The following is a 27,249-nucleotide window of genomic DNA, read 5'->3' on the forward strand; positions in this document are numbered from 1 at the left end:
GAATTCTCCCTCCTACCCACCCCTCAAGGAAAAAACACACACCATCCTATACAAAGAAAATTAGTATTTCCAAGAGAAGGGTGGGCTAGAACATCTTGCCTTCTATATTCAGCAAGTTGTGTGGTTTTTTTTAATACAGAGAAGTATTCCATCATACAATTCCCACTTTCAGCTCAAAATGGTTCAGTCCATGAACAGTTTTGGCATAGGAGCTACTTGTCTAGAAAACATCAGGCTTGCACCAGACTGACAGCCAGTGTACTGATTCCAACTGTGTGTACCTACACACATGACTTTAGTATGGGGGGGGGGATTCAATCACATTTACTCTGTAAGTTAGTAAGTAAGTCGGTCATAGACCAGCAATATATTTACATTTACATTTCAGTTCCCACTGCCCCCTTCCTCGAAAGCTTTCAAATGGAAGGGAAATCCTTTTCAGAGCTAAGACAGAAAAATAATCAAATTTGACATATGGACTATTAAAAAAAATGTGCTTAGAATTTCAGTGCAAGGAGTGGGGGGAAGTCTGAAACCAACGTGTATTTCCTGATCTAGCTGATGCTGAAAATAACATACAGGAAAAGGCCGTTGTCCAGCCACACAAGTAGGCCTTTCATCCATTCTCACTTTGTGCAACTTTCCGTTCCTCTTTTAAATTATGGTACTCTTGGTAATTATGTGGTGGTACACTGATGTAACAGGAAGATTCATGTTCAAAGCAAAAAAAGAAAAGAAAAATCTTAGCACTTCCAGTCCTCCCTTCCGTTATTACTCTTTTTGACAAACCACTGTATGTTACACTGAAGAATATTATAGTTTCTCTGGAGCATTCCCACATAATATTTCTGGCCTCGTTGCCCCAGGAGAGTTGGATGTGAATCCACATATTTTAATTGGATGTGAGCATTGCATGGTAGCATTCCGTTAGAGACAAGTAAAAAATTGTGCCCGTAGGTTTTTGCCTGTGTGACTAATAGTAGTTTCATGGGGAGGAGAGCAATTTGGATCAAGGCTGTAGTGCTCATTTTTAGAAGAAACACTGCTTGCTGCACATACACCAGTCTGGTGTAGTGGTTAGAGTGCTGGACTAGGACTGGGGAGATCCGAGTTCAAATCCCCATTCAGCCGTGATACTTGCTGGGTGGCTCTGGGCCAGTCACTTCTCTCTCAGCCTAACCTATTCACAGGGTTGTTGTGAGGAGAAACTTATGTAGTACACTGCTCTGGGCTCCATGGAGGAAGAGCGGGATATAAAATGTAAATAAATAATAAATAATAATAATACTAAATATACTAGGTTTGTTGCATAAAGCCACCTGACCTTTTGAAGCTTCATTCATCAAGTTATCCTTAATGGACCAACATTTGTTTGACGGAATTAAGGGTTGCAAGACTGGGTTATAATTAGGTCAAGGACAGTATTTAATGAGACAAATTTCAAGCTATCATCAGAGAATGAGCTAGCTCTTATTCAAGGAGTCATATGTTTATCCCATGCAGAGGTGCACCTAGCTGATTAGGGCACCCAGACCTCCAAGCTGTGAGGCTCCCCGAAACCTCTCACTGGACCTCTGCCCCCGCCCCTTATTACAGCTGCCACACAGCCGAGGTGTGGCTGCCAGGGGTGAGAGAAGCAGTCCTTCTACCCCCTCAGACAGCAGCGGTGGCGGTGGCCGGAGCGATACTGGGCCTGTCCGCTCCGGCCAGCATTTTCTACCAGCTGTGAGGTGCACGAGCACAGTTGAGAGATTGTCATGGGAGCCACCCCTCAGCCACGCAGCAGCTGTAGTAAATATAGATAGATAGATATATGGGGTTTTGGCAGGGTGGGCATGGGGTGGCTGCCGGAGACCCCCCGGGTATTGGAGCCCCCACCCAGACCTTGGAGGCCACAGACCGGGGCCCGAAGGTCTGGGGGTTAGAGACCTCTGCTCCCATGAAGTGTGTTCATACAAACTTCAGCCTACTCAATGCCACTCCAAACAGTCTTTATATACATTTCTCTTAGGCATACCCATCGCTAATCCCATGTGTGGCAGCTCTCATGAGAGTTCGAGCAGCTGCTGGATAGCGATGGGGATGGATGGGAGGGAAGAAAATGGTGGTGGCGACCAGCCGGCCAGCGGGGAAACAAAACGGCGGCGAACAGTGGCGGCTGGCAGCCGTGAATAAAAAAGCGGCGGAGGCTGGTGGGCGGGGTGGTGGTGGTGGAATGGAGGTGGAATAAGACAGTGACAGCAGTGGTGGGGGTGTGGCAGTGGTGGCGAACTAGAGGCGCAGATGCTCTGCCCCCAGTTCAGCTAGTTTTGAATAAAACACAACATAAATGTACCCTTTATTAGGGAAATTAGTCCTAATTAAGGGGGCCCCACGTTTTTGTTCTACTGCGGGCGTTGGATAATTCTCCTAGGCCCTGCCCATTTATCATTCCTTGGTCTCTATATAATTAGAAAACAATATAATTATTAAACTAAAACATATAGGACAATGATAAAGAGAGATGAGGGGTAACTGGAATAAATGGGGAACAAAGAAATATACATCAAAATTATAAGCTTTCCACAGGGGGTTAAAGACCCTTGATAGAACTAATCAAGGACTAGGTGTCCATTGTTGCTGAAGCAAAAATAAATTATATCAGAGGACACAGTCATGTACAATTGTTTGATCTCTAAAGTGTTTCCAAGGCATACATTATAAAATAAAGACATCCAAAAGGGATATCTGACTGTATATCAACCGCAGTATCTTACCTGTTAAACTCTGAACAGCATCTTGTGGCTTCATATAGTTCTTCTACCTCATATACATTAGTGTCATGGTTCTCAATGTGATTAGAATTGTGCCATGGGTTTTTATCAGTGGACACAAAAGGCAAGTTCTCATACTCTGGGATTTCCTCATAGTGACTCACATTTTCATATTCTGGAGAATAGTCATGAGTAAGAGAACTCAAATGTCCTTGCAATGAGAATTTTTGTTCATCTAACGACTGTGATCTTTGACTGTTTGTCATTTCACACTGATCCCTGGATCTTTGCTTTCCCTTTTGTGAGGACAGGCTGCTTATTTCTGCAGAATGTGCCTTAGAGGGCTTAGCTTTCCTTCCATTTGTTGTGCAAGTTGTATTCCGATTTTTGTTAGGCCCTTCCCCACTAGAAAAAGCAACAGAGGCATTATCCATAGACTGGCTTCCCCTAGTCCAAAATCTCTGCAAGTCACTTTTCATTATGCACACAGACAATTTCATGTTTAGGAATTTTTTTAATGAATTTTTCTTTTGTGGCTCTTTTGGAGGCTTATGTATTCTCTCCATGTCTACAGAAGACAAGGATTTGGCTCGAGGTTTTGTCACAGATGTAAGTTCAGAGTTCTTTTGATTCTTGGTGTTTTTTAAGGCTTCTGGATTGCCTGAAAATGGAAGAATAGGGTGAGGTAATTTCCAGATAGGCTTCTCTGAAGAGGATTTTGGAGTATCACACAACAGCAATGTACTTCGTTCATTGGCTGACAAATGCCTTATACGAGGTCTCTCCATGGGAGTCTCTGAATGAGACTCTTCCTTAGAAAGATAAGTACTTTTTTCTATAAGTTCCTCTGATGCAGCTTTTTTTAACAGCCCAGCTGCAGGGAGACTCTGCCTTTGGGGTTTTTTTGGAACAATTCTTGGTGAGCTTTCACATTTTAAGTGAGGATTTGTAGCTTCCTTATTTTGTGCAGAATCAACAAGACTGTCAGAGGCAGGCAAATGCTGATTGCATGATAACTTTAATTGCTTAGGCAAGCTCATAGAAAGATTATTACACCTTATAAAGCCAGTCTTTTCATCAGCCAACATACTAATATTTTCCATTATATCATCAGCAGAATGTATCGAGTTACGGTCTAAAGAATGTTCAACATTTTCTACCAGGTGAGAAGTTTCATGTGGAATCTGAGGCAAGAGGTTTTGCGAGAGCAGGGAATCAGTAGGTTCCATTGTCGGATGTATTTTTTCAGGAACATATGAATTAATCACAGATTTATCTGCTGTGGGTATAAGTTCTTGATTATTATAAGAAACACTTTGAAAAAGCACATTGATTTTTGTTTTTCTAAGGGCACACTCAGAATGCACCAAAGAATCAAACTCTGAAGCAATTAGTTCTTTCATTCCTTCCCCTGGGATATCTACACCATCTTGCCGGACTAGGCACTGTGCACGGAGCTTTCTTGGTTTCGGGACTGGGTGAGCTTTGGGTGCTGGTGTTGAGCCTGTTCCAAAAGAAGATACAGATTCATTCTCTCCTTTTGTTTGGATACCTAGATGCAAATCACCAGCATTTGCATCATCCAGAGCTGTTTGGTCCAATGAGCAAAAGCTATTGTCGATTCTTTCAGTCAGAAGAGGAGGAGTTTCTGACATTTCGGACACAACACCAGCTATCTTTGTATGGCTGTTTGGGTTGCCTGTAACTTCCCCAGAAATGCATGAAGACTGGACAATGTCAGTAAATTCTATTTTAATATCATTGTTAGAATTACTCAAGTTACCTTTTTCAAGTTTACCCAAAGGTCTCTGTCTCAAACAGCTGCTACTGGGGAAAACATTTTGCGTCAGTACATCTTTGAGTTTTTCCTCTAGAAAATTAGCCTTGAAGACAACCCTGTTTTTATTTACTATGTTTTCATTATGGCTATCAAGTACTGCCCTTGGTTTCAAAGATGATGCTGGTTGTTCATCTATACCTATGTTCTCTAGGTTTTCCAACTGTTCAAAAATTGTTGGATTTTTGCATATATTCTCCCCATTCCCAAATTTATGAATGCATTCAAAATTGCATGAACATACTGATATAATATAAGCAGTATTGTCTCTTGGAGTTCCATTTTTGTAATTTAAATGAACCAAGTATTCAGAAGAGTCTTCCTTGAGTTCTTCTAAACTCTTAGAATTTTTCCTTAAAGATGGTGGCACAATTCTAGTCTCAGGAACAGATGAGCACTTGATAACCTTTGGCTTTGGGGCTATTGCTGGTTTTGTCTTCCTTGTAGGTTGTATAATGTTAGCAAGAACAACATCTGGTTTAGGTGCAACAGGAGGTGGCATGACCTTGGGTACTATAACAAATTTTGGTTTGGGGGCCACAGGTGGCTTCTTAAGATCTAGAAAGGAGTGAGAAAACAGAAGAGAAATATCAGTTTTGTCATTCTAATTAACTTAGTGAAGATCACAGACTACACATTATTGACTGCCATGACTTCTGCTTTATATCATCAGTGTTCACCACTCTTAGAGCTGTGGTTCAAGGGGAAAAAGCTTGACACTTAGGGAACATTATATCTAAGATAATACTTATCTTACCAGTCACAAAATAATGAGAATCAAAGCAAGGTACATTTCATTATGAAAACATGACTATTATGACAATTTTTAAAACTACAGAACAGAGATTTGTAAGGAAGTTATAAATTCTACCTGTAATTGTACTTTCTGGGTTGACTGTACCTCTTTCCACTCATATACGCCCCCCACCCCCAAATGCTTAAGTCAGCTTTGCAAATAAGTCTGCAAGACTTATTGTGCGACTTGAGAAGCAATGCAGTACAGCAGACAGAACATCCAATTTAGTTCACACAGGGGTTCAAGTCCTCATTCAGTCACAAGGTCTAATTAGTGACCTTAGGTCAGTCAGCCAGTCACAACATTGTTGTGAGGATAAAATGGGGATGAGGAGACTCTGTGTGTTTCTTGAGTCACACGTAGGAAGGGCAGGATGACAAGTCATCTCCATTCTCTATTATCAGATCCTAATGCCAGTATATTTTAATATTTCAATGAAAAACCAAACTGAGTTAACAATATACATTTGAAGTACATTTCAGTTAATGGAAGGATGCATAGTTCCAGAGGATGCAGCATTAACAACATACAATTTTTATTTATTTATTTATTAGTAACATTTAATATACCGCCCACTCCGAAGTCTCTGGACGGTGTACAAAAACATCAAAGCAGGACAACATTAAAATTACATTCTAAATTAAAAACTAAAGTAACTAACAAAAAAGGGGAAAAAACCAAATAGGTAAACTACAGGGCAAAAGCCTGGTGAAAAAGAAAAGTCTTCAATAGAGATTTAAAAATCAGTAAGGAAGAAGCTAAATGAATCTGAAGGGGAAGGGAGTTCCAAAGAAGTGAGGCAACAACCAAAAAGGCCCTTTCACAGGTCCTAGAACCCCGAACCTCTCGGAAATCAGGGACCGACAAAAGGGCCATGTGACATGATCCGACTGGATGCAATGTAACTGGATGGGTGAGGCAGGTGTGTAGGTAGACAGGCGCCAAACCCCGCAATGCTTTTAAGGTCAAAACCAGGACCTTAAATTGAATTCGGAAGCGAATAGGCAACTAGTGCAATGACTGCAGGAGAGGTGTTACTCTGTCATATTTTCTGGCACCTGTGAGTAGGCGAGCCGCTGAATTCTGGACCCGTTGTAGCTTCCTGATCGTCCTCAAAGGTAACCTTAGATAGAGAGCGTTACAATAATCTAAGCAAGAGATAACTAGGGCATGGGTCACTGTCATTAATGCCTGCCAATCAAGGTAAGGGCGTAACTGGCGAATCAGAAGAAGAAGGGCAAAAGCACTTCTGGCTGCAGCCTCCACCTGCTGTTCAAGCTGGAGGCGTGAGTCCAAAAGGACCCCCAAATCATAAACAAGTTCCTTTGGGGGCAGTGCCACCCCATCTAAAACAAGGTTCACATCCAGCTGTTGGCCGGTACGAGGGCTGAGTAAAAGTAGTTCAGTCTTAGTGGAATTCACCCCAAACTGGGAAATGACCTGACCCAGTGGCTTCATATAGATGTTAAAGAGGACAGGGGCAAGAACTGAACCCTGGGGAACTCCATAAAGGAGTGGCTATGGGTCAGAGCACCTGTCCTCAATGCATACCGACTGGACACGCCCGCTAAGGTAAGAACAGAACCACTGTAAGACAGTGTCCCCGATACCCAACCCACGCAGGCAGTCGAGAAGGATAGCACGATAGATAGTGTCAAAAGCTTCAGAGAGCTAAAAGGACCAAGAGAGGGACACTACCCTCGTCAAGGTCCCGAAGAAGGTCATCTACCAGAGCAACGAGTGCTGTCTCTGTGCTATACCGAGGCCTGAAACCCGACTGATAAGAATTAAGATAACTAGTTTCTTCCAAGACCCTCTCAAGCTGGACACATACAACCCTCTCTAACACCTTCGCTAAAAAAGGGAGGTTGGAGATCAGTCCATAGTTGTCAAGGACCTCTGGGTCCAGGGAGGGTTTCTTCAAGTGAGGGCAAACTATTGTCTCTTTAAGGGCTTCTGGCACGAAACCCTCACATAGTGAGGAGTTAACCAACTCCTGTAGCCAAGAATTTACATTCCCACCGGCTGCTAACCAGCCAGGAGGGACAAGGGTCCAAGCAACATGTTGCCGTACCCATACCCGAAAGGATCATGTCCATATCCTCAACCAACTCAAAGGTGTCCCATATAATGTCACAAAGCGGAATCTCCTCTATCTGATCAGATCCTATAGAAGTAGAGTCCAACTCTAGCAGAAGGCAGGTGACTTTATCAGCAAAGAATCAAGCAAATTGATCACAGTGGTCAGATTGAACATCTACCAGATCCACTCTCCTAAGAAGGAAGCGGGTAATCCAGAATAAGGCCGCTAGACAAGAGTAAGCTGATGAAATAAGAGCGGAGAAATAGTGAGATTTTGCCGCTCTTATCGTCCTAGAATATTCCTGAATATGAGCAAGTAATCGCATTCGGTCATCTTCGGCACCAATGATGTTCCAAGCGTCTTTTGGTCTGCTTCATCTCCCTAAGCTCCACAGAGAACCAAGGGAGCCGGGATCCATGAACCTTAAGAGGACACTTGGGAGCGATTTCATCTAATGCCTTTGAGGCCTTGATGTTCCAGGATTCCACCAGCTACCCTCATGGAATCGTTTTTAAAATTAAAAAGAAGAGTCCCAAAGATAAACTTTTAGAATAGAACTAACTTTGTATGCGTCAAAACCAATATAATTTATATTTAAAATGAAGACACTTATTTCAGCAACTTTCAAAGGACTTTCTCAATTAAAGTGTTAAACTTCTCAAGGTTTTGGCAATTGCCCATTTAATTGTTGGCTTTGCACAAAACCCACAACCTCATATAGATTAAACAATTTGAAACCTATTTCACCAAGATAGGAATCCTTGAAATCACGCTATCATAATAGCAACATGCAAGTTAATACTCACCACATATATTGCTTCTGTGCACTTTTTAACTGCCCCATTTTCTCTTCTTTTACGAAGTGCCACCAAATTTGTTGAAGGGTTTTTTAAAAAAAGTTATTTCTGGGACACCAACATCCTATCATATCCACCGTGACACATGAGTCGGGTTCAAATGCAATGCACAACCATGATTTAGAGTTACTACCATGAGCCACAGGCTTGTGCGCTTTCCACTTTGCATATGAGGAAGAAATTTACAGCTTCTGTTGCAGGGCTTGGACATAGTGATTTTCTGTTGCATTCAAGCGCTATAAATCCTGGTTTGTTCTAACTATAGTCTGGGAACAAGTTTTGATATACTGGCTTGTTCATAAATTATGGTTAGAACAAACGGGGATTTGTCAGGTTCGGATGCAGTGACAAACTACTGTTTTAAACTCTGAATGAAAGCTCTAATTTTCCTCTTCTCATGAAAAGAAGGGGGGAGTGCATGAACTGGAAGCTTATGCTAGTCATGCTAAATCATGGTTTAGAATTACACTGGAATGAAACTATGATCCAGCCACAATCTCTTTAATTGCACTGCCATCTTTTAACTAACATCACTATTCCTTTTGCTCAGATTCCAACACCTGTGTACTCCAAGCAATTGATGAAGAACCACTGTGTACATTGAGCAATTGATGAAGACTGCATTCATCTCTTCCCCTCCCCATCTCTGAAATCTTTATATCAGGGGTTCTCAAATTTGTGTCCCTAAATGTCACTGGACTACAATTCCCATGATATGGAATGGAATCTTTATTTCAGTCATTGACCAGACAAAATTCCCATGATAGAAGCTGTAGTCCAACATCATCTGGGGATCCAAATTTGAGAACCCCTGATACAAAGGTATACAGCAGGATCTTCAGTGGCCTCCAAATCATAAACCCATTTCCCTTTCAGCATTTAGCACATGCTCCACTTCCTTCTCTCCTGCCACAATCAACTGGAACCTGCCCAAATAATCAATTTCAGCCCAGACTTCAAAACCAGATCCCTTTTCATTTAGGGCCAGGCTAGACACAGTAGTGAGAGTTCTACATGTTGAAATACAGAACTGTCCCACTTACATAGAAAGAGAAGATGGAAATCTGATTTTCACCGCAAAGGGGAGTGTGAACCAAGGGGGCCTGGCTCCTCCCCTGGCTCCTGCTCTCTTCCTCTGCAGCCCTTCACCTCAAGTGCTTTTTGCCAATTTATTCATTTTCTTAAAATGATAGATCATCACAAAACAACCATGTTCACAGTGCAGAGTAAGTTTACAGCATGCAGAAAACCACTTCAAACATGATAATAAACACAGTGCTTATAATCACTATAATTACACAAAATGTCAGGGTCAAAGGGAAAATCAGGTATCACCACTATCAGACGGTCTCCACAAGAAGAAACAGACTGTATATGCCTGCTTTTGGTTTTCTCAGCAGCAACAAAACAGCACTGCCTTATGGACAACATATTTATCTGCACTGTGACCTACCCATATTTTACGGACTATAAGATGCTACGGACTATACAACGCACCTTAAATTTAATCCAGTTTTTGAGAGCTTTCCTTCTCTGAGCTTTCCTTCTCCCCTCCAAGCCCTTCCACTCTTGCTTTTGTTCTCTTGCAGGGTGAGCAGCAGCGAGCCAATATTGGTGACCCGCAGCGGCGGCAGCCGCTGGTTGTTGTTCATTGCGGCCGCCAGTGGGCAGCAGCCTCCCTCACTGCAGAAGCATCGGAGCAGCAACCGGAGGGAGCCTGGGGAAGGGGGCGGCAGGCAGGCTGACTACGATGCTCCCGGCAGGCCCCAGCGAGAGAGGAAGGGAGGTGGGAAGCGAATCCTCCCTGCTTGCCCTTCCTCCTCCTCCTCCCCTCTCTTTCCCGACAAGCCCAACTTCCAACAACTTCTCCCCGGAGTACAAGACGCACCTGAATTTGGGCGGTTGTTTTTCAAGGGAAAAAGTGTGTCTTATACTCCGTAAAATACGGTATATACAAATATAAGGTTTTTTCACAATACAGATAATCTTATCAGATACCTAATAAATTCTCCCAAGGATTTCCCTTTATCAGTCTTTCATGAAGATCAGAACAGCATGCAATGGATAAGGACTTTAAATATCCCTTGTCCACAATCACAAATGTGAAGATTTATTAGAATTTTACAATATCCGTCATCCATATAAGCTGATAAATTGTTTAAAAATGCCACCTGGCAAAGACTTTCTACAGAGAATAATAGGCAAGTTTTTGAGAGCAGCTTTGTTGGATGTGGTTCCAGCTTGAAAAGTTGATACCTTCTGAGCAGGGACGTAGCTAGGGAAGAGAGGGCCCATGTTTGCCCCTCTCCCCGGTGGCCCCTCAGAGTGAGGGAGATAATGAAGAAAACAGGGAGGGGTGGATCTGGGGGCCACAGGTTCTTTGAACCCATCTGCTCAATTATAGCTACACCCCTGCTTCTGAGATCCAAATGGTGTTCATGTCTAATTGAGTACCTCTTTCAGATACTATTCTTAATGCATTTCTTGGCTGTCTCCATATCTGCTGTGATCAACATGTCCAGAGGTAGCTCATAAGTTAAAAGTAATTCTCTATGCTATTGACTCCCAGCTATTTATTACTTTTTTTTTTTTTAGTGTAGTAATTTTCATACATCCTCTTCAGGCGTGGAGGGAGTGGCCCAGGTCGAGCCCACCGCCACAGCCCCTCCAGCTCTGCCCCCTGCACCAGTGTCTGATGTCAGATCCAGGGAGCAGTTAGCCACGCCCCCTGCATCTGATGTCAAACAGGGGTGTGTGTGTCTGGGGCACGGCCCCTGAGGGGCAGCAGCCCGGGTTCTTTGAACCCGTTTGCTCAATGGTGGCTCCCTCCCTGATCCTCTGTAGACTGCAACTTTACCCAGTATAACACCACCACTTTGAATCCCCTTAATGGAAGGAAGTCCTACTTCTGTTCATGGCACTGAGGATGGTGTTCCACAGGTAGACACAGAAGAGCCTTAAGAAATGAATTTAGATTGTTTCTCAGAAGCTGGGGTCCACTGTTAGACTCAATACATTATTTGGGGAACCATTTTTCCAGTCTTAATTGTAGACATTACCTGGTTTCTTCCTTTGCCATAGGGAAAAATCAGTATTGTACTGTCTTAGACTGAACAAGTGCTATGATTTATTTGTGTCAATTCTAGCTCATGGTATTCCACTCCTAATCAGTTATTCACTATTTAATATCAAAGCCCTTTAGACCCATTTGTGAATTTTCTGGCCTCTTGCTAAAGACTACGTTGTGCTTTGTCTGTCTTATATTTCTTTTAGATTGTGAGCCCTTTGGGGACAGGGTTCTATCTTATTTTCATTTATTATTTCTCTGTGTAAACCACCCTGAGCCATTTTTGGAAGGGCGGTATAGAAATCGAATAACTAACTAACTAACTTATAATTCTGAACTTAACACAGAGCTCTTGTTGGCAGCACTTCTATCCAAGACCACTTCGAGTATTGAAGCTTAGAGGAAAATCACTCAGAGAAGATGCAGTGCAGGGGGAGGGTTCTGAAGTTTTGCTACCACTTTTGCTGATAAAATCAGACTCTTGCCCCCCTTTTTCTATGTGACTGGGGGAGTTCTGTGTTTAAACACAGAGGATTGCCTCAGCCACATTTAGCTTGGTGCCAATCTTTATTTGTAAAGTCTAAGATTTATATTCTCCACCTTTTTGGAAAGTTATCTTATTTATTTATTTAGCATATTTGTATACCGCCCACTACCGAAGTCTCTAGGTAGTTTACAACATTAAAACAAAATTTAACAGTTTAAAACATATAAAAGTTCAAATTAGAATAGCTAAAAACTACTAAATATCTAAAAAGCTTGGCCGAGGAGATGTGTCTTCAGTTGTTTCCTAAAGGTCAACAGGGATGGAGCAGCTCTAATCTCAGCAGGAAGTGCGTTCCACAGCTCTGGGGCAACTACAGAGAAGGCTTGCTTCCGAGTCATCACCAGACAAGCCAGTGGCACCTTCAGACAAACCTCTCCTAAAGATCTTAATAGGCGGCAGAGTTCATAACGAAGAAGGTGTTTTCTTAAATACCCTGGGCGCAAGCCGTTAAGGGCTTTATAGGTAATAACCAGCACTTTGCATTTTGCCCGGAAACCTATTGGTAGCCAGTGTAGTTCTTTTAAAACTGGAGTAATATGGTCTCTGTGGGATGACCCGGAGACCAACCTGGCAGCAGCATTCTGCACCAATTGCAGTTTCTGAATTAAGCACAAAAGCAGGTCCACATAGAGTGCATTACAGTAGTCAAGCCTGGAGGTTACCAACATGTGCACCACTGTCTTAAGTCACTCACTTCTAGGAAAGGGTGCAGTTGTAGAACCAGCTGAAGCTGATAAAAAGCACTCCTGGCCACCGCCCCCACCTGAGATATCAGAGAGAGGGTTGGGTCCAGAAGTACTCCCAAACTGCAGACCTGTTCCTTCTGGGGAAGTGTAACCATATTCAGAACCTGCAGCTCTATCTCATTTCCTGAACTGCAGCTTCTTACAATGAGCACCTCCGTCTTGTTTGGAATCAGTTTCAGTCTGTTATCCCTCATCCAGCCCATCACTGGCTCAAGGCAAGCATTTATTTAGGGAAGTTATGCCATCGCCTGATGAAGCTGACATGGAGAAGTGGATTTGGGTGTCATCAGCATACTGATGCCGATGACCAAATCCCTTGATGATCTCTCCCAGTGGTTTCATGTAGATGTTAAAAAGCATTGGAGACAGAATGGAGCCCCGAGGGACTCCAAGTAACACCTTCTGGAATCTGCCTGAGAGGTGTGAGCGGAACCACTTCAAAGCTGTGCCCCCTAGGCCCAGGCCATCCAGGAGAATACCATGGTCGATGGTATTGAAAGTTACCAAGAGATCCAAAAGGACCAACAGAGTCACACTCTCTCTGTCAATTCTTCTTTGGAGATCAGGCTGACTAAGACAGTCTCTACCACAAAGCCTGCCTGAAAACCAGTTTGAAATGGGATAGATAATCTGTTTCATCGTAGACTGCCTGCAGTTGAGAAGCCACCACCTTCTCAATCATCTTGGCAAACCATGAGAGATTGGAAACAGGCCTGTAATTCCACAACTCTGAGAGATCAAGTGAAGGCTTCTTCAAAAGAGGACTAATAATTGCCTCCTTTAAACAAGGATGCATCCTACCCTCCCTCAGAGAAGCATTTATGATCTCAACCAACCCCTCTCCAACAAAACCAGTCCCTCTCCCTGCTTGATAATATAAGCCATGTTGGACAAGGGTTATGAGAGCAGGTGGTAGGACGCACAGTTCCACGCAGCTTGTTCATATCCTCAGGAATCACAGACTGAAACTGATCCAGTTTAACCACACAAGAGGAGTTACTTGCTAAAGACTCTGCACCGATTGTGGAATCCAGGTCGGCTTGAATACGAGAGATTTTGTCCACAAATATTATCTTCTATGCAGCTTACACACACAGGACATAATGCCAGACAATACTGAATAAGTCACTCAATTTCATCATCTCAAACTTTCCAACATCAAGCTCAGTGGTTTATTTAATAGACAGGGGAACAAGTTCAGACATGGTGAGCATTCATCCATCTACTGAAAGAACATCCGCCTTTCAGCCTACTCTTTTTCAAGTCATAAAGCAGCAATGTAAATCTTAGAGCCTATAGCAGTCTGGGAAACAATCCAGACAGAACATGCCATAACCTATTTCCCCCCAAACCTGCATAATGGGAATATCAGAGCCAGCTCCTGTGCAGCTCATTGTGGGGTTGGGGCAAGGCAGGAAAGCAACCTGAAGGCGGTATGCATGTCAGAGCAGTGAGGAAGCCTGACCCAGAAGTTGTTAAGTCCAGGAACTTCCTGAGTGAATGTACCTGCAGCTTTTTTTGCCTGCACCTTTCTTCCTTTGGCCAGAACTGGGTGGTGGAACACAGGCACACCAGTTCTATAGCGAACTTAGATCCTGACAGTGGCAGACATCCAGATGAATCCTCCACGGACACAAGTGGTGATTTCTGGGTATCTCCAATGGTGCAGTGGGGAAATGCTTGACTAACAAGCAGAAGGTTGCCAGTTCGAATCCCCACTAGTATGTTTCCCAGACTATGGGAAACACCTATATTATTATTATTATTATTTCTTGTTTACACAGTCAGACAGGTGTTATTGACTGGTTTGTTTTATCCAGACATCGAGTCCTTCCCAAGGACCTGGGATGGCTGAATTATTATTATTATTTCTTATTTACACAGTCAGACAGGTGTTATTGACTGGTTTGTTTTATCCAGACATCGAGTCCTTCCCAAGGACCTGGGATGCCAGAATTTTATTGTAAATGGTTATAGATATCGTCGCAGAATATAGGCTGTTCCCAGTAAAGCTGCTTTTTGTAATTGGCTGATGGTGATTTCTGTGGCCCCTATGGTGTTGAGGTGCTCTTCAAGGTCTTTTGGAACTGCACCCAGGGCGCCAATTACCACTGGGATTATTTTGGTCTTCTTCTGCCACAGCCTTTCAATTTCAATTTGTAGATCTTTGTATTTGGTGATTTTTTCTATTTCTTTTTCTTCTAGTCTGCTATCCCCTGGTATTGCTATGTCGATTATTTTGACTTGTTTTTCTTTCTTCTCGACTACAGTGATATCTGGTGTATTGTGTGGCAGATGTTTGTCTGTTTGTAGTCGGAAGTCCCATAATATTTTTACATCTTAATTTTCTTCAACTTTTTCAATTTGATGGTCCCACCAATTCTTGGCTACAGGTAGCTTGTATTTTTTGCAGATGTTCCAGTGTATCATCCCTGCTACCTTGTCATGCCTTTGTTTGTAGTCAGTCTGTGCGATCTTCTTACAACAGCTGATTAGGTGGTCCACTGTTTAATCTGCTTCTTTACGAAGGTGGCACTTGCTGTTTGTTGTGGATTTTTCGACTTTGGCTCTTATTGCATTTGTTCTTAGTGCCTGTTCTTGTGCAGCCAGTATTAAACCCTCTCTTTCTTTCTTCAAGTTGCCATTCTTAAGCCATTGCCAGGTCTTGGTGATGTCTGATTTTCCACTTATATTGTGCAAATATTGACCATGCAGGGGCTTATTTCTCCATTTTTCTGCTCGGTTCTTGACTTGTTCTTTCTTGTAGGCCTGTTTTGTTTCGTTGGTGTTGAATAGTTTCGCATTATTGACCATTTGAAGTGCATCTTCTTCACTGTCCCTTATATATTCTCCAAGGCCTCTTTTCTCCTCCTCTACTGTTTGATGGACTTGCAGCATTCCTCTTCCACCTGAGCTGCGAGGGAGGTAGAGCCTATCGACATCACTGCGGGGGTGCAGAGCATGATTGATGGTCATGATTTTCCTGGTCTTACGATCTAGCATCTCTAGCTCTGCCTGGGTCCAGTCTATTATTCCTGCAGTGTATCTAATAACAGGTATAGTCCAGGTGTTTATGGCTTGTATGGTGTTCCCGCCATTGAGTTTGGACTTGAGGATTTTTCTGACTCTCCTGATGTATTCACTTCCAATTTTTCTTTTAACTTCAGTGTGTGCGATGTTATCAGCCTGGAGAATGCCCAAGTATTTGTAAGGTTCTTTCTCTTCCAGGTTCTTGATGTTGCTTCCATTGGGCAGTTCTATTCCTTCTGTTTTTGTTATTTTCCCTCTGTTCATTATTAATGCAGCACACTTGTCTAGTCCAAACTCCACTGCTATATCGCTACTGAATATACGGACAGTGTTTAGCAGTGATTCGATTTCTGACTGGGACTTTCCATACAACTTCAGATCGTCCATGTACAGCAGATGGTTGATTTTACTGGATGTTTTAGATGTTTGGTATCCGAGGCTTGTTTTGTTTAGTATTTGTGAAAGTGGGGTCATGGCGATTACAAACAATAGAGGGGATAGCGAGTCCCCTTGGAAAATGCCTCTTCTAATGCTAACCTGTCCAAGTGCCTCACCATTGATTGTTAACTGTGTACTCCACATGCTCATTGCTTTTTTAATAAATATCTGTATGTTTTTGCTGACACCAGTTGTTTCTAAACATTTTAGTATCCATGTGTGAGGCAATGAATCGAAGGCTTTCTTGTAGTCAATCCATGCAACACTTAGATTTGTTTTTCTTCTCTTGCAGTTTTCTAAAATCATTTTGTCAATCAGCAGCTGGTCTTTTGTGCCTCTGGTATTCGGGCAATTTCCTTTCTGTTCAACTGGAAGCTTTTTGTTAGTTAATAAGTGTTGCATCACTTCTTCTGCTATTATTCCAGTTAATAATTTGAACATGGTTGGCAGGCAGGTTATCGGTCTATAATTACTTGGAACTGCACCTTTTGCTGGGTCTTTCATGATGAGATGAGTTTTCCCAGTTGTTAGCCATTGTTCAATATCACCGCCTTTCATAATGTGATTGAACTGTTTTGATAGTTGTTTATGAAGGCTTGTTAGGTGTTTAAGCCAGAAGCCATGCAGTTCATCGTCGCCTGGCGCAGTCCAATTTTTAATTTTCTTTGCTCTTTCACTTATTAATTCTGGTGTTATTATTAGATCTTGCATTTGTTGGTTCTATTTTTGACCTCTTTCATCCAGCCTGCTTTTTTATTATAATCTATTGGATTGTCCCATAATTTCTGCCAGAATTGCACTGTTTCTTCTTTATTTAGTGTTTCTACGTTTCTTGCAGTTTCTCCTTCTGTGCTTTGGTAGAAACGTCTCTGATTCGGCTGGAACTGGAGATTCTGCCTGTGTTGTGTAATTCTGGCTTCATATCTGCTAATCTTCTTTGACACTGCTGTTATTTGCTGCTTTATTATTTCCAGGACTTCTCTAATTTTCCTTGAATCTAGGTGGTATTTTTGGATCAGATACTGTTTGGTGTTTTCATTCTTCAGCTTCTTGTCTTTTATATCTTTCAATTTACTAGCATCTGATCTAAGCCTGGAGATTTTATTTTCTAATCCAATCTTCCATTTAGGCGATGTACTGCTTTCTTTTACAGGTCCATTGATCTTATATCCGAGCTCTTGTGTTGTTATTGTTGCTGCACTGTACATTACTTGGTTTGTTTCTTGCAAATTATTGGTTGTTATTTCTGCAAGTGCAGCATTGACATCTTTTAATGCCTGAGCAAGTTGTTCTTTGGCAACTGTTTTTAGAGCGGGAAGTTGAACCCTGGTGGTTGTTTGGTTCGTGTGCTCAGTTATTTTTTGCTTTAGTTCTTGTTGCTTTTCTGTTAAACGGCATTTGGGTTTTTGAGGTGAAGGCAAAGGGGAGGTTGCCTGGTTTTGATTTTGAAACAGTTCAGCAACGGTGGTATCCTCTATTTCCAACACCTCCTCCATCTGCGCCTGAGCAACTGCTTCAGTTGGTGGTAATTCTTCTTCCATATCTTGAGCCTGTGTTGCTCTTTGCAGTTCTTCCAGCTCAACTCCTGTGAATACTTTATTCTTATTATGAACCTTCTCTGGTCTGCTAGCCTTTGTTCTGTTATTTCTGTATCTGGATGCTTCTCTTTCCAAATTTGGTACATTCTTTTTAAATAACCTCTTCTAGTTGGACTAGACTTGTAATAGCAGATCATTATTTCCTTGTTGGCATTTTTTGTATATTTTTTTCGGTTAAACGACGTTTCTTCCAGTAGCTTTGCTGTCTCCAGCCCTGGTTGCTCAACTGAAGATCCTGAGTCCTGTAGCCCACTTGCCACCAGATGTCAAGGGACTATAGCATCTGGCGCGGTCCTTGTTGACCCGGGCGACGACCCCGGGCGACGACCGATCCGGTATAGATTTATTAAAGTTACATCTCACCATATTGTTGATGGGAGAGGCACTCTTTGTCTGGCTCCTCTGGTGAGACCTGTCCAGTATGGTTGGACCTCTGGCATTATTATTATTATTACTATTACATTTATATCCCGCTCTTCCTCCAAGGAGCCCAGAGCGGTGTACTACATACTTGAGTTTCTCTTTCACAACAACCCTGTGAAGTAGGTTAGGCTGAGAGAGAAGTGACTGGCCCAGAGTCACCCAGCTAGTTTTATGGCTGAATGGGGATTTGAACTCGGGTCTCCTCGGTCCTAGTCCAGCACTCTAACCACTACACCACACTGGCTCTTATCAGGCAGCAGTGATATAGGAAGATGCTGAAAGGCATCATCTCATACTGTGCAGGAGGAGGCAATGGTAAACCACTCCTAACAAAGAAAACCACAGGGTTCTGTGGGTGCCACGAGTCAAAATTGACTTGACGGCACACAAAATTGACTTGACGTCCCTTTACCTTAACCTCTGTGATCGCCTATTACTCTGCAGCCGTTTGTGCCTCCTGAAACTATGCCCCTGAGAGAGCCACAGGTGGCTGTAGGGGGAAGAGGAGATGGCTGAAAAATCACCTCTCTCCCTTGCACAATGGAAAAACTTGGTGTATTGGTGGAGGGTTAATCTGCATGTTAGCCTGTGTCGCTGTCTTTATTTATTGCAGAAGAGCAACATTGCCCCTCTAAATTCATCACAGTGTACTCATATAAGTGGCATCATCTGCAATATGAAATTTCAAGACTAAGCCTGTGGGGGAAACTAAGGGATACTAATATCGACAGGCAATTACTTTTCCTCATTCAGAAACCTTATAAGAACACCAGTGTATAGTGAGATGTAATCTGCAAGGTTCACTTTCAGTTCTAATAACTACCAGCAAAGGAGTTAAATAAGGGTGCATTTGGCTGCCATCCCTGTTCAATCTGTGCATACCTTAGCCAATAATATTTCAGATCCATCGCTACTCCCTTCAACTATTGCAGAGGTACATATCCCAATTCTGCTGCATGCGGATGACGCTGCTATCATCTCTCAAACTCCAGTAGGTCTTAGGAGAGCTCTTGGGCTTCTGGCTAATTATTGCAAGAATAACTGCAGTAATGCATGGACTGCATGGTTGGGCAAGGTGGTTGAGTGGATGGTGGCCTCTCAGCTCCAGGCAGTTTGGGATGATGCAGAATATTTAGACCCATTTGAAACTGGCTTTTGTTTGGGCTATGGGGTTGAGACTGCCTTGGACAGCCTGATGGATGATCTCCAACTGGCTATCAACAGAGGGAGTAGGACTCTGCTGATCCTTTTGGATCTCTCTGCAGCTTTCGATACCATCGACCATGGTATCCTTCTGGACTATCTGTGGAAGGTGGGACAGGGTGGCACTGTTTTACAGTGGTTCTGCTCCTATCTCTCTGGCAGATTCCAGATGGTGTCACTTGGAGATTGTTGTTCTGCTAAGCGAGAACCGAAGTTTGGAGTTCCACAAGGCTCCATACTGTTTCCAATGCTTTTTAACATCTACATGAAACCGCTGAGAGAGATCATCAGAAGGTTTGGTGCTGGGTGTTATCAATATGTCGATGGCAGCCAGATCTACTTTTCCATGCCAACTTCATCAGGAAATGGCATATCTTCCCTAAATGCCTGCCTGAAGGCAGTAATGGGCTGGATGAGGGATAAGTTGAATCCAAATAAGATGGAGGTACTGACTGTGGGGTGACAGGACCCAAGAGATGGTTTAGATCTGCCTGTGGGGTTACACTTCCCCTGAAATATCAGCTTGGGAGTGCTCCTGGACTCAAAGCTCTCCCTGTTTTCTCAGGCTGAGGCGGTGGTCAGGAGTACTTTTTATCAGCTTCGGCTGATACGTCAGCTGCGTCCATTTCTAGAGGAGAATGACCTTAAAAACAGTTGTACACATGCTGGTAGCCTCCAGGCTTGGCTACTGTAATGCACTCTATGTGGGGCTGCTTTTGTACATAGTCCGGAAAATACAATTGGTACAGAATGCATCAGCTAGATTGGTCTCTGGGACAACACGGAGGGACCACATAACACCAGTTTTGAAAGAACTGCACTAGCTGCCAGTTCATTTCTGGGTGAAATACAAAGTGCTGGTTCTTACCTATAAAGCCTTTAATGGCTTAGGTCCAGGCTATCTAAGAGAGTGCCTCCTGTGTCATAAACCCTGCCACCTGTTACGATCCTCTGAAGAGGTCCAGTTACAGATACCACTGGCTCGTTTGTTGACGACCCATGACCGGGCTTTCTCTGTGGCTGCTCCAGGGCTTTGGAATATGCTCCCTGCTGAAATAAGAGCATCTCCTTCTCTGTTTCCAGGAAGAACCTCAAGACTGTCCTGTTTTTGCAGGCTTTTAATTAGAATTAATTTTAACAATTCTATTTTATTATATTGTTTTCATTATGTATTTTGTAACTTAAATATTTTAAATTTTGTACATTGCCTAGAGATGTACATATCACGTGGCATAGAAATATGATTGACAAACAAACAAATAAATAAATAAATATCACCTGGTAATTAATTTTCAGGAATCCAAAGTGATCGTCTTTGCTAGGAGGCCTAAGAGAATTAATTGGTACATAGAGGGTCATTGGATAGAACAGGTCAACAGCTTCAAATATTTGGGTGTTGTTTTTTCACACCACCGGTCATGGAAGGTCCATGTGGACTATGTTGTTCAATAGTGCATCAGCAATATTAAAATTATTTCACTCCAAAGGTGGAGTGGTTATCCCTGCAGCGTTAAAGCTGTTTACTGCCAAATCATCAGCACAACTACTAAATGGTGAACAATTGGGCCCCTACTCTAAATATAGCCCATTGGCGACTATTCAATCTAAGTTTACAAGAGCAGTATTTTGAGCCCCTAAATGTATCTCCAATGCAGCTGGAAACAGGCCTACAAACGGTTCAAAACAAAACAAAACCATGGATCTTAATCTTTAATTATTGGTTTAAGATCAATTTTTTCCCCTTTGGGGCTGATTCCCCTTGTGCTGGCACTGGCTGCCAGTATTTTTCTGGACAACATGTTAGTTACTGCCTTAAAAACCCTGAATGGCTTAAGTCCGGGTTTCCTGAGAGAGCGCCTTTCTCTACAAGATCCCCACCACTCATTAAGATCACCAAGAGGGATCCGTCTTCGAGTGGCACCAGTTCATCTGGGGACAACCTAGGATTGAGCTTTCTCAGTTGTTGCCCCTAGGTTGTGGAACGTGCTCCCTGTGGATATAAAAGGATTATCTTCCTTGGAGGCATTCAGGAGAGCCTTGAAGACCCATATTTTTAGCCTGGCTTTTAATGAATGATTGGTTGATTGGATTGATTAAGTGCTGTCAAGTTGGTGTCAACTCTTAGCAACCACATAGATAGATTCTCTCCAGGATGATCTGTCTTCAACTTGGCCTTAAAGGTCTCTCAGAGGTTCATTCATTGCTGTCGTAATCGAGTACATCCACCTTGCAGCTGGTCACCCTCTTCTTCTCTTTCCTTCAACTTTTCCCATCATTATGGACTTCTCAATGGAGCTGGATCTTCGCATAATGTGCCCGAAGGATAATTTGAGCCTGGTCATTTGTGCCTCGAGTGAAAATTCTGGATTGATTTGTTCTATGATCCATTTGTTTGTTTTCCTGGCTGTCCATGGTATCCTCAAAAGTCTTCTCCAGCATCAAGTCCAAAGGCATCAATGCTTTTTCTATCTTGCTTCTTCAAAGTCCAGCTTTTGCATCCATAGAGCATCACGGGGAAAAACATTGTCCAAACAATTCTAATCTTTGTAGGTATAGACTATAGACACATCACAGCATCTAAATATCCTTTCCAGGGCCTTCATTGAAACCCAACCAAGTGCTAGTCTGCGGCATATTTCTTGACTGCTGGATCCTTTACTGTTGATGGTCGATCCTAAAAGGCAGAAGCTATCCACCACTTCAGTGTCTTCAGTGTCAATTCTGAGACTGGTTGCTGTACCCGTTGTCATTAGTTTAGTCTTCTTTACATTTAGTCGTAGTCCCATTTGTTCACTGTGCTCCTTGACTTTCATTACTAGAGCTTGCAGATCATCTGCATTCTCAGCTATCAGAGTGGTGTCATCAGCGAGCGCAAGCTATTGATGTTTCTTCTTCGAACTTTAAAGCCATGCTCATCTTCCAATCTAGCTTCTCTCAGTATGTGTTCAGCATATAAATTGAATAAAGAGGGAGAAAGTATACAGCCTTATCTTACTCCTTTGCTGATCTGGAACCAGTGTGTTTCACCATGTTCCATCTGGACTGTGGCTTCCTGTCCTGTGTATAGGTTTCTCATGAATACAATGGGATGTTCTGGGACATCCATTTTCCTAAGGATATTCCACAACTTGACATGGTCGACACAATCAAAGGCTTTTCTGTAGTCAATAAAGCACATATTGACTTATTTTTGTTATTCTTTGGCTTTTTCAATAATCCAGCATGCATCAGCAATGATGTCTCTTGTTCCCCAGCCTTTTCTGAAACCAGCTTCAATATCTGGCATTTCCCTTTCCATGTAGGGCTCTAATCTGCGTTGGATGATCCTAAGCATTATTTTGTTAGCATGTGAAATTAAGGATATTGTGTGATGGTTTGCACAATCTGTTAAGTCTCCTTTCTTTAGTATGGGTATGTAGACAGAGCTTTTCCAATCTGTTGCCCACTGTGCCATTCTCCAAATTTGTTGGCATAGTTTGGTTAGTGCCTTGACAGTTTCTTCTTCTGTTGCCTTCCATATTTCTGTAGCCATTCCATCAATTCCTGTAACCTTCCTACTTGGTAATGACTGGAGTGCTTATCTAACTTTATCTTCCCGTACTAGAGGTTCTTACAAGTAGGGAAGATCTTCTAGAGCAGGGATTCTCAACATTGGGTCCTCAGATGTTATTGGACTTCAACTCCCATAATCCCCAACCAAAGGCCACTGGGGCTGGGGATTATGGGAGTTGAAGTCCAATAACCCAACGTTGGGAACCCAACGTTGAGAATCCCTGTTCTAGAGCAGTGTTTCTCAATGTTTTTGGAGTCATGGACTGGTACATTATTCATGTGCAGTTTCCTGGACCAGCAGTTAGTAAGGGGGTCACCCCCTCAACCCTACCCCTAGGCACCTCCCCCAAAATAATTTTGGGCAGTACTCTGGAGCTCATTTCCAGGCAGCCCTCTCTGCTGGGTAATGTTCATTTCAAGGAACGAATGAATTAATGAATGTTATCAAGAGAGCTTCGGGTGGCCCCCCATTTGGGTGTGTGTGTGTGTGGTTTTTATTAGTGATTCCTCACAGACCGGTATCCAATGCCTTGCGGACTGGCACTGGTCCACGGACTGGTGGTTGAGACACACTGTTCTAGAGTATCTTGGATGTTGACGTCCCTGCTGTACAGATTTTGAGTATACTCCTTGCATCTCTGTTTGATCTTCTCAGAATCAGTTATTATCCCTTAACATACCAGTTCGAGGTTGGAACCTCCCTCTGATTTCAGCGATCTTTTGGAAAACTTCCCTTGTTTTTCTGTGTCTCCTTCCATCCTCAAGGTCTTTACAGATGTCATTGTAGTACTGCTCCTTGTCTCTTCTAACAGCTTTCTGAAATTCCCTATTAGGTTCCTTCCTGAGGCCTTTATCTTTCTTTATTTTGGCTATTTAATGATATCCAGCTTTAATTTTAATGAGTTTTAATCTGGTTTAAATGTTTTTTTTAATTTTAGTCGTTTTATTATGTGTTTTTTATATTAATGTAAACCATCCCAGGCCACTTTAGGAAGGGCGGCATATAAATTAAACCAGCAAAGGTTCCCAAAGCTGTTTACATAGATATGTATTGTTTATTTTTCTATGTAAACCACTTTGAGAAGTTTGGTTGAAAAGCGGTATATAAATATCACACCTAGCTTTATTAAGCCTGAATCACACTCTGCTAGTTTTAATAGGCCCAACCAGGCTTCCCTCTAAGGAGTGCGCATGCACACCAACCCACAGGTCCCCGCGCAACCGTTTCTGGAGGGTGTGCAGTCTCTTCTGCAGTCACCACTGACGCCCAACTGCCTGAAACCCCTTGTCCCTAGCCGGGAAGGGAAGGATTTCCCCATTTCCCCCTCTCCCCATCACGCCACCTCCTCCCCCACCCTAGGCCGGGCCTTGGCCTCCTCCTCCAGCCAGAGCACGACTGGTGGCGGCTTCCCCCTGGCAGCCCAGAGAAACTGGAGGTGGGTGCCTGGGAGCAGGGGGAGGAGGAAACCAGAGGAGGACAGAGGGAGGACGATGGGTGGTGGCTCCCCCCACCATCACCGGTAGTCCAGAGAGATTGGAAGTGGGGTAAAAAACGGTTTTAAACAATTGTGTGCATTAATTTATTTCTGGGGGCCTGCGGAAATTAAAAGAAATTGATTCCGTGTGTGTGTGTGTGAGAGAGAGAGAGAGAGAGAGAGAGGAGAGAGCAAGAGAAAGAGAGAGAGAGAGAGAGAGAGAGAGAAAGAGAGAGAGAGAGAAAGAGAAAGAGAAAGAGAGAGAAAGAGAGAGAAAGAAAGAAAGAGAAAGAGAGAAAGAGTGTTTTATGTGCAAACGCTGCCTTGATAGTGCTGCCCAGAACAAAACTCTTTCCGGTGATAAAAATGAGAGGGAACATTGGGTCCAACCCATCTTCCCGCCAAAGCACTTCAGACTCCTTTTCACAGCAAGAATGATGATCAAATTATTTTGCTCTCAGAAGCTGTATTCAACGGGTTTTCCCAGAGTAAGAGCAGCTCTTCATAAACAAGGAGACCCTCTGTGATGAAAGCCTGCTTCAACAGTCTTCTGCCATGCCTTCAAATCTTACACCTTTCCTATCCTGTTACACATTGCCAAACAGATGCTCCATCTCCTTGCACTCTTATCATTAACTTGCTTCTTTTTTCCTTAGATTCTAATTTAACATTTTAACTCCCTCACTATAATAGCTCCACAATAGTCATTTTGTAGCTACAGAATACCAACAATGGACAAAAATACATACAATTGTTCCTACTCCTCACATGGATATTTGTGCAAGCTTTTTTCCTCTGTATCGTGTATTGTTTGTGCACTGCCTGTTTGGAGGTTTTATTTTTCTTTCAGGTGCACAAGTGTTCAGTGTAAACACAAAAGGAAATGACTCACAACATCCTGGAAGATATAACAGTACCCTCTGAAGGTACTTACTGGTGGTGGTGGGAGATAACTCCTGTACCAAACAGAGTTTGAGAAATCACCTAAACACATCTCAAATCCAAAAGGAAAACACTGATTTGAAAGTTTAACTTACTTAACATTATGCTGAAGGAAAACAGGAAAATTATTAATAGCTTTAGAATGAATACAGAAGAGATGAACAAGCAACTTCCTTAACCCGGATGGTGCAGCTGTAGCTGAGTAAATAGTGGAGTTTTTAAAGGATCAAAAGGACACCTAGCCTGTAGACCCTTTTTTTTTTTTAGCCTTTTAATTGGAAGAGAGTTCTGTCCATTTAGCTGGTCCCCCTTTTGCCACAACTTCTGTACTAAAAAACATTGTTGCTCTACTAACCCAAGAGTTCCTAATAAAATCTATATTTTAATATATTCTGTTGAGAAACTGAAAAGGAGGAATTAGATTTATAACTGTATTATCACAACCATGCTTTTTCCATCCTGTGAATGATTCTAAACTTAATGGCACTAAATTCTAGATATTGCAAAGGAAATTAGTTACCAGCAATGATACTTAGGATTACACTTTCACACTTAGCATTCGCACAGCACTTTTTTTCAGCATGTAAAGCTCATCTCTCTCTCTCTCTCTCTCTCTCTCACATGTATTATCTTGATGTAAAAGATTACCACAACCTTGTAAAGTAGATTAGTAATATTAACCCCATATGGCAGTTGGGGCATTGAGGATGATGACTTGCCTAAGGCCACCTAGGAAGTTCATGGCAGAGATGAGGCTTGAACTCAGAAAGTCCTGATTTGCAGTTCTCAAAACACAGAGCTTATCATGTTTACTCAGAAGCAGATCCCACTAAGCAGATCCCACTAAAGTTAAAATGGGGTTCAACCATAAATAAATGTAAGGCTTCAATCCTATGTAATTTACTTGGGAGTAAGCCCCATTGAACTCCAAAAAATGTGTCTCCTTGAATCTGCATAGGATTTGTTTGCATGGCTCCAATAATATTTGACCCTATCTACTTAGGTCTGAGTCTCATTGATCTTAGAGGGATCTACTTCTGAGAAAACAAAACCTAGGACTGGGTTGCTATCACTATAAATACTGCAGCATTACCTTTTATAGACTTGCATCTTAAGACTTAGGCACACTCATGAATCTCTTTCACAGCAAAAATGAACATTTGCTGAATATTCATCTGTCATCTGAGCAAATATGTGAGTAACCATTCCAATAGGCTATTTTTGAACATAAAGCAAAACGGGTTACCCGATGCTTCTGCATCATGATAGTCATCTTAAATAGACTTCCTTGTGGTCCATAAATTATCTCTGAAGCTGGCATATTAATTAGGCTGACACAAAGTCCAATTTCTAGACTTGTTTTGTCAGCAATGCGATAGGCAAAGGCAGTAACCGCCTTGCCACGATGTTACAAAATGAGGCATTAAGATGTTATACTGGTTCAGCAGCAACGCTGGCATTGTAAGAAGAAACCAGTTCAGCATATATTATAGTACTTTCTCCAGTGCTGAAAAATGTGGAAATTATTTAGGAACAAATAGGGTTACAATCTGTTACAACCTATGCAATCTGTATCAGGCCATGACACATTTTATTTGGAAGCACACTAGACAAACTATGGGACTTAGTGATGGTGGAAGATAGGATTGTGCACGGAACTGTCTGTGGTGGTTCGGTCTGAATTCAAACTGAACTACTGGTCAGTGAACTAGTTCATTAGAACCAGCCGGTGGTTCAGTTTGTGCTGTCGAACTGGGTCACCCAGTTTGACCCGATTCGAGTGCCTTTGCTTGTAAAGTGGAATCTGGTAAGTATTTCCCTTTACAAGCAAAGGGGATCCCTAACTCTAAAGAGGTACAAGGGGCAGGTGGGGCGGCAGGCGAGGGGACACCTTGCTGCTGC

The 27,249-nt window shown here is 42.6% G+C and overlaps 1 protein-coding gene across 2 annotated transcripts in view; it reads right to left on the reverse strand.

Annotated features, from left to right (window-relative positions):
* The window catches only part of FGD6 (FYVE, RhoGEF and PH domain containing 6), an 89,010-nt gene that overhangs the window by 52,687 nt on the left and 9,074 nt on the right, over positions 1–27,249 (reverse strand). Inside the window, exons 1-2 of one of the 2 annotated variants that reach the window (XM_053252044.1) lie at positions 8,276–8,313; positions 2,757–5,148 (exon numbers count right to left, since the gene is read on the reverse strand). In XM_053252044.1, the coding sequence (XP_053108019.1) occupies positions 2,757–5,092 (2,336 nt within the window). In that variant the 5' untranslated portion in view covers positions 5,093–5,148; positions 8,276–8,313. Of the gene's footprint in view, positions 1–2,756; positions 5,149–8,275; positions 8,314–27,249 lie in introns of those variants that run through there. The other variant, XM_053252043.1, reaches the window with a different exon arrangement.

Source organism: Hemicordylus capensis, chromosome 5 (assembly GCF_027244095.1).
Source record: "Hemicordylus capensis ecotype Gifberg chromosome 5, rHemCap1.1.pri, whole genome shotgun sequence".
NCBI classification, from domain to species: domain Eukaryota; kingdom Metazoa; phylum Chordata; class Lepidosauria; order Squamata; family Cordylidae; genus Hemicordylus; species Hemicordylus capensis.